This window comes from Phalaenopsis equestris, unplaced genomic scaffold (assembly GCF_001263595.1).
Source record: "Phalaenopsis equestris unplaced genomic scaffold, ASM126359v1 Scaffold000333, whole genome shotgun sequence".
In the NCBI taxonomy this organism is placed as follows: Eukaryota; Viridiplantae; Streptophyta; class Magnoliopsida; order Asparagales; family Orchidaceae; genus Phalaenopsis; species Phalaenopsis equestris.
In genome coordinates, this window is record NW_018164775.1 from 431,405 (window position 1) to 439,772 (window position 8,368).

General features: G+C 35.8%; 1 protein-coding gene across 1 annotated transcript; it reads left to right on the top strand.

Moving 5' to 3' along the window:
* Nucleotides 1–4,278: 4,278 nt before the first annotated feature.
* Nucleotides 4,279–6,713, top strand: LOC110025834 (cytochrome P450 71A1-like). Its single transcript, XM_020726500.1, has 3 exons — nt 4,279–4,770; nt 5,363–5,866; nt 6,074–6,713. Exons 1-3 carry the CDS (start codon nt 4,336–4,338, stop codon nt 6,695–6,697), a joined length of 1,563 nt encoding a protein of 520 aa, XP_020582159.1. The 5' UTR covers nt 4,279–4,335; the 3' UTR covers nt 6,698–6,713.
* The last annotated feature ends 1,655 nt before the right edge of the window (nt 6,714–8,368 follow it).

Here is an 8,368-nt window from a genome sequence, read left to right on the forward strand (position 1 = left end):
GGTGGGGGGCGCTATTATATGACTTGGGATATGTCCATGTCATTTAAACTTTTTTAATTCCAACCAGAAGACCATGCAAAAAGTAAAATACAGGTTTTAAAATCTTCAAAATATTTTAATCCTAAATTTTGATTTATCTTAATCTTTTATTAAAATTTTTTTTAGAAAAATTAATTACAATATTCGTGTTCTTAAGAGCCTAAATTATAGTGCAAGATTCGTAAATAAACCACAATCAAATAACATCAAAAAGGCAAGCACACAATACATGGAGAGTAAAGCAATCCAAAATAAAATAATAACAAGCTGGGTGTAGCTGAGTTTGCAACATATCCCAGAAAATAAAAAAAGGACGGTCAGACACTACATTTACATATCTGATCCTAAATGCCATACATTAAAAGAATGCAAAATTAAGACACAGGACATGAACATCTGCTCCTGATCTCTGCAACATGGTTCTACACCTCAAGAGCCTCATAACTTGTGCCCATTTTCTGCTACAAGACTCTCCTAGAACTTTAAAAAGTCCATATTAAAGTTCAAAAAAGAGAATTAACCTACTTGAAAATCACATTAACAAAAATCTATCTACATACAATGTATTGAATCATGCCCAGCGGGAGGGAAGCTAAATAACACTTGCAGAAAAATTTTTTGCATAAATCATTACAGTTCTTCTTTGTTGTGCATGGCTCCATAAAAGATGACTTCTCCTAACTTACTAGTGTGTATGTCTCATACCTGAAAACCACACAAAAGCAACACAAAATGTGATGTCTGGCTAGGGAAACCAAATCAACAAAGAGTTATATCCAAGACATCAAAAATACTACCTAGCACCCTAGTCCTAACTTAACAAACCTTCTATCACAGTGTCCTTGTTGGCATCAATTTTTGTTGTCAGATGTGTAAGGTGTCCACTTGATTGACTCAAGATTACTCACTACTCATTTATAGCATCCCATAGCTCAAGACACCCATCTAAGTCTTCCTGGTGTATGTTTGAGGCATGAAACCATCGTCCACAATGATTTGACCTTGCCTAGGAGAATCCACCATTGGACAGGCTCATCAGGACACATGACATATTAGACATCCATTATTGTGTTTAAAGACCATGTCATATCCATGTGGAGTCTCCTATGGACAAAGGAACCCATCAAGGCTTCCCGTAGACGTACCAAGGAGATTAGGGTTCAGAACGCTGTACCCTCGTGATGATTTAGGGCTCCCATCGTTGCAAGAATCTTTGATACAATACCCATAAAAATACTTGTCTTCAAGGTTATGAGACTTAATTTTTGTCATATTTGATCCCCCATAGCTTTTGGATATAAACAAATCCTTTATCGTACGGTTTCAAAGAAAATCAGAGTTTTTGGGGCTAGGCCCCGGGTGCTTAGGTCGCCAAAATCACACTGAAATAATATTTTCTTGAGCTCTGGGGAAGTAGGCACCAATCCACATTCCCCTTTGTTTTATCCCACGAATTTCATCACGAACCAAGCCCCTAGGCACTTGAAATTGCAAGGATTTCTTAGTACATGGGGAGATTTCCCTGGGGGAGATAAAGGGATGATTGAACCCCTTTTGGAAGCTTCGAAGAGGTGGCAAACCATTTTTGGCAAAAAGAGGGGTGAAGTTTGAGGTATTGTCTTTTCTTCCAATTTGTCCAAAGAATCCATCTTCAGCAATTTTGGCATCCTAGAGAAGGCGTGGAACTGCTTCTTATTCCTCTTCTTGTTGGAGAAAAAACTAGGGTTTTCCTTAAGAAGGTCTTGTGGTGAAGATGTTGGCTTCCTACAACCTCCTCCTCCTTCTTTATCTTCTCCCTAATTTCCTACCAAGAAAACCTTCTTCCTCTTTCTCCACCACTTTCCTTGAGTGTGTGTGAGGCTTTCTTTAGGAGGAGCTTGGCTAACAAAGAGGGCAAGGTGTCTTCTCTCTTACGGTGATGGAGAGCTCATACTTTGGGGAAGGATCAGTAGAGCTTCGTCAGAACTTTATTGGAGCTTAGAATTCCGCCGGAGCTTAAAATTCCATCGGAACTTCATCGGACTCTCATCATACATGATAGCTTATACATTTCTTTCGGAAGGAGCAGAGCGAACATCGCCGAAGCTTCGCAGGAAGTGAGCGCGTCCTTAACCTTCACAGTGGTGAGTCAACTCATAAATTCTTGCATGTTTCTTTTCTAGGGGACCTAGTTCTAGATGTTAGAGGATTTAGATTAATCTTTTTGTGCTTAGAGGAAGCTCCATAGGATTAAATGCTTTGCATTTCTCCTGTGAATCCAAAGGGTAAAACCTACCCCCTTTTAGCCCAAAAAAAATTGGTGTTGTACTAATCCCACCGCTTGCTATAGTAATTTCATTCGGATGGTTGTTTGAAATCCACTGATCAAAAAGTTGAAGGATTTCCTTCAGTCATCGTCTTCTCGATAATAGAGAATTCTCCTCGTGAGAGATTTCTTCACTTGTGTAGTGCAAATGGATGTGGGCCTCTTGTTGCTTCATGTAATAAAGCGTTGGTATACCTCTCCATCACTCGCCTACCCCAGGTTTCTCATGAGAACGCTAGGATGAGCCATATTTTGTCGCCAAAATCGATTGGGCATTTTGTTATGCATTTTTTTGCATTCATATGATTGTGCAAATGACATGATTTTAAAAGTTCATAAAAAATACTCATTTTCGCATGCATTTCAATCTGTCGCCAACAACAATCAGATCGACCTATGCCGGTCAGATCGGTTCGATCAACCCTTTTCCGTCAATTGGCTCTCCACGCTGGCCCGATCGACCACTTTCATCAGCTCGATCGATCGACTATCCCCAATCTGATTGGTTTGATTGACTATGGAACTCTAACAGTTATTTCATGTACACCATGTTATCCAATCGACCATGCAGGAAGGCATTTCATACTTTTAGTTGAAAAAAATTTCATTTATTTGAGAAAGCAATTATTTGTAATATGTGGATGGTGGGCATTTTTGTAATATGTGGATGGTGGGCATTTTTGTCACAAGGCTTAAGGAGCTTCATAGTCGATGCCTTATTTCTACTTGTATCCTTATGCCACTACACGACCTTTTTAGCATGCTATCAAGTCATTAGAGTTGTATTTTGTCTTACAGGTCCATCGACAACCCAATGTATTCTTAAAAGATGGTCGAGTCTAAGGTTAACGGCGATATTTTGATGAACCAATTTTCAGGCAACATAATCTATATTTAGAGCAGGATTACCATCGTTGTCTTGTGGATATTGAATAAGAGAATGATATGATCTAGTCAAGAAACTATCAAATCCATTTGTCTTGAAAAGTTCGAGAATGTTCGCACTCCAAATTAGGAAATTGTCCATGGCGAGTTGTTTGGGCTATTGTTTTCATATTGGAGAGAAGAAGCCTCAGAGTTGGAGGGATGGGGAGGGTGGTAGGAATGGAGGAAGTGTGCGTGATGCTGGCTTGACAATTGGACGAGTGGAAAAGATAGTAAATAAAGAATAAATTCTAAAAGGCTCTTTTACCATGAAGCAAAGACAATTAGTTGAATTGCATTAAGAAGTTACTTTGGCTGAGAATTATATTAAGCAAAATAACAGTTGTATTCCATTTGACATATATTTATTGTAGATTACAAAGCCGTTTATGTATAGACAAGTTTCTTATACGACGTTGGGAATCATGATGGTTGAAATAGCTATTTTATGTAGATCGTGACTATCAGTGAGCGAGAGTTGTTTGAAATCATTTTTAATGTTTTTTTGTTTTTTTTTTTATATCTTGTACTTGAAAAAAATATATTTGCTTACTTATTGTTAAAAATACTCAAAATAAATTTTAAAAAATTTGAAAATTTTAAAAATTAGCCTTCTTTATTTTTAATAATTAAGAAATAAAAAGATGCAGAATAATTCACAAAGCAAATTTATTTTTTAAATTAAAACAAAAATAATAATAAATAACAAAAAGGAGAAAAAAGTGATAATAAGCCCAAACTTTTTAAGCGCGAAATGTTCATTATAATATGTAAATATTAAACATTAGGTGTTTTAGATAAGTATTGCGTGGTATGGCTGTAAAATTCTTCTAAATAATATTTTACTCCAACATACCCAATGAAGCCATGAAATCATGATTATTCTTTACGGATCTCTAGAATAGCATGGCTAGATTCTTCCTTGTCGTCTGTCCGATATAAATAAGAAAGAAAACAGCAGAGTGGCGGCCGGCCGACTATATATACATGTAAAATCTTACCAGATTGAGCAAAATCCAATCTTCAAGGAAAAAGTTGGGAATAGTAGAGCATCTGATCGACTAGTAATGATGCTGCTATTGATTCCCTTCTTCCTCCTTGTCCTCCTCTTCACAATACAGGCCACTCTTCATAGACAACAGAAGTTATTGAATCTTCGCCGGAGAGTTCCTCCGGGTCCACGGCCACTACCCTTCATCGGCAATCTCCACCAGCTCGTCGGCCATCTCCCTCACGTAATCTTTCGACGAATATCCGAGAAGTATGGCCCCCTCGTCTACTTCAAGCTCGGTCAAGCCCCCACCATCATCGTCTCTTCGCCGGACGCCGCCGCCGAGATCCTCAAGAGGCAGGATATTGTCTTCTGTAGCCGCCCGCCCTTTGAAACCACCCACCGCTTTTCCTACGGCGGTCTCGACATCGCGTTCTCCCCTCACGATGATCACTGGCGCTGCATTAGGCGGTTTGCTAACACTGAGGTCTTCAGCGCCTCCAGAGTGGAGGTCATAACTAACTTCTTTCTTTCTCTTAGGGCCCGATTTCTGATTATTAAGAGGTTATTTTAAATAAATATACAATTTTTATGCTCATTAAAAGTGTAAATGAGTCGAGTCGAATTTGAGCTACTTTTAATTAAAATTTGAGCTTAAATTTTTTTATCGAATTCGAGCTTAAGTCTAAAAATTCGAATCAGCTCACCTTATAAAAAATAAAAAATAAAATAAATTTAAAGTAATGTTATAATAAAATGACATAAATAATGAATAATAAGAATTCTTTTAATATAAAATATAATATATTTATTTTTAAGAATTTTTAATACATTAATGATAAAGTCCTAAAATTTATTATATTTTGAATATATTTTATATTAATATTTTTTAAAACTAGTCCTCTTACAAGCCGATGAGTTGAGTCGGGACTATCTTGAACTTAGCTTATTAGCTCATAAAATTTAGTTCACTGAGTTATTTATGGGGAGGATTCGGCTTGACTCACTTGCACCCCCACGGCATAGATTATCTTTATTTGTAATTATTTTCTGTTTTTTTTCCTTAATAACAAAAAATCCATCTTCCATTTCTCATTTACCAGTCATTCAAAGCCATTCGTGAAGAAGAAGTTGGAGCTCTGATTAAGACCATATCCAAGGCGTCAGCCAGCGGAAATGCGTTCAACTTGAGCACCATGATGCTCTGCCTCCTCAACAATATGATATACAGGCTTGTGTTTGGTAAGCGGATATCGGTCGTGGCTGAAGACTGTGGGAGGAGTCAGCACCATGAGATGATCATGGAGATAGTCGCCCTCACATCGGAGTTATGCGTTGGTGATTTTTTCCCTTCTTTGGCTTGGCTAGATCGGCTCTCGGGCCGGCGAGGAGGAATGGAGAAGAAGTTTCGGGCTATGGATCGGGTCTTCGAACAGGAGATAGAGGAAAGGATGAAGTTAAGAGGTCAGAAGAAGGAGAATAGTATTGTAGGAGAAAATATTATTGCTGATGATTGCTTCCTTGATATTCTTCTGAAAAGCCAAGAGAAGGTGAACGATGCTGTAGGGTTCATGCTCACCAGGGACACCATCAAAGCAATTCTCATGGTCAGTCTCCTCTTAACTATTTTATACAAAAATTTATTTTTTGCTCAGTTCATGAACTTCTTAATATTTTATTCTATAAATTTAAATGATTTAAAAGGCATGGCTTTTTCAACCACAAAGCTATAAATATAAAGAACAAGCATTCTTCTGAAATGATCATTCAAAAATCTAATTTTTACATATTTGCTGTTGTTTGCATATTTGCAGAACTTCTTTTTAGCGGGTACCGATCCATCCGCAATGATCATGGAGTGGGCTATGGCCGAGTTGCTTAAGAACCCTAAATCCATGCGCAAGGTGCAAGACGAGGTCCGGCAAGTAGTCAAAGAAAAAGGAAAGGTTGAAGAAGCTGACCTTCAACACCTCCCATATCTACACAATGTAGTTAAAGAGACCCTCCGGCTTCATCCTCCCGGCCCATTACTTCTCCCACGTGAATGCACCAAAGACACGAAGATCTATAACTATCATATTCCTGCAAAAACAAGAGTTTTTGTCAACGCTTGGGCCGTCGCAAGGGAGCCAAAATATTGGGGCGAGGATTCTGAGGAATTTCGACCGGAGCGGTTCGAGAAGAAGGCTGATGTTGACTTCAAGGGGACTAACTTTGAGTTCATTCCATTTGGTGCTGGACGAAGGATTTGTCCGGGCATGGGGCTTGGTGTGGCGGTGATTAAGCTTGCGCTTGCTAATCTTTTGTATAAATTTGAATGGGAGCTGCCGGACGGGATGAGCAGCGAGGAAATGGATATGACTGAGAAGTTTAGGATGGTGAGCCACAGGAAGGTGCCACTTACTGTATTAGCTAATCCAGCTACTGTTTTCCCTTGATGTTCGATGTTTCATTTCTTTTTGTTTTTTTTAGCGATTTCAATGTAAAATTAAATAAATATGGAATTTTGCTAGTTGGTCAGTTTTTCAATTTATGCTAAGGGACACATGGTGACAACTTGGAGGTGTTTAAATGAATGTGATAAGTATATATTCGAATTAGGATAGGTGTATGGTGATTATAAAATTAATTTGTTCTTATTTAATGGGTTTAAATCATAATATAATTCAAAAATAACTATAGATGTCCTCAATTGTAGGTACAATTATTATATATGGAATCTGCGTACATGCGGACTTCCTGTACAACAATATTGTATATTGTTGTACTTATATGTACAATATTATATAAAATTGTTGTACATTTAATCCTAATGCACGTGAATTCCATATTTAATATTCTCTCCAATACTGGCAATTTAAAGTGCTGCTTAACGGCTACCTTTGTTATTCCAAAGTGAACAACATGCTTCATAAAATAAATATATATGTGGAGAATATACTAGCCTAATATAGAAAAATCTACAATCAAATTTTCTGACTCCTAGTGGAAGTGAAATATTAAATATATTATTCTTGATATTTTGAAATATTTAATAATTTTGATTTTATCTGATTCAAATATAGAAATTGAATTGGAATGGAGTTCTAACGAATAATTGAAATAAAAATAATTAAGTCATTGTAGTGCCGCTATAAATCTTTGAGAAGTTCATTAAAGCTTCAATATTTATTTACATTTGTTGACTAAGTATAAAGTATGGATAGCTGAACCATTGCAATGAAGAAAAAAAACGAGATTAATCTATTTATTATGTATATGTAATATAATCGAATGTCTTATTTGAGAAATGTCATTCTTTATATGATTTAAAAGAGTATACTAACATATCTTTATAACAAGTGGGAGAAATTCTTTAAAAAAAGTAAAATAAAGAATAAAATATAGCAAATGGGGGAAATATAAGGACAAATTAAAAATATATATATGTTTTATTTTAAATTTTTACAAATTAAAAAAAATTAGCAAAATTGATAAAATCATTGTGCCATATGGCAATATGTGTTGTCACATGAAACACATGATAAAATTGTCCCTTCATATGAATTTTTTTTTAATTAATATTTCTTTGATTCTTGTCATTTTTTCATTTAAAAGGACTTCAAATAGTAATTCAAAACATCAAGTAGTGATTCAAATTTGTAACTTGTTTACTAGTTTTCTATAAAAAGTAAAATGAAAAAAACTTAAATTTTAATTTTATATAAAAAGCTAAATACTCATTCAAATTTTTAACTTTTCAATTAATATAAGAAAACCAAATACAAATCAAGTATAGAAATAAAAATTTTTAAGCAAAGCCAAGTATTAACATGTATGTAAAATTTCTATCAGGCTTGAACTGAATGTGAAAAACTTATAATTCATCCAAGGCAAGTCCAAAAAATGGCTTTCACGACTTGACTCGGGCTCGATTACAGCCTTGTGTATATATCAATAAAACAATAGAACTAACACAAGGTTTCTAATAGTTAGTTCTATTGTTTTATTAGAAATATTTTCAGAAAGTTGGAATGCTCAAGAAATTTTTTTAGTACTCTTCTGGCGGATTTCAAATGGACAAGTCATTTGAAAGTCTTGGTGACATTTACTAGCAAAGATTATATCGA

What these genes read in the sequence shown, in the direction of transcription:
- LOC110025834 (XM_020726500.1), top strand. Translation starts at nt 4,336, where the DNA reads ATGATGCTGCTATTGATTCCCTTCTTCCTCCTTGTCCTCCTCTTCACA. An exon ending in TCAGCGCCTCCAGAGTGGAG is followed by an intron (nt 4,771 to 5,362) that starts GTCATAACTAAC and finishes CTCATTTACCAG; the next exon opens with TCATTCAAAGCCATTCGTGA. An exon ending in CCATCAAAGCAATTCTCATG is followed by an intron (nt 5,867 to 6,073) that starts GTCAGTCTCCTC and finishes GCATATTTGCAG; the next exon opens with AACTTCTTTTTAGCGGGTAC.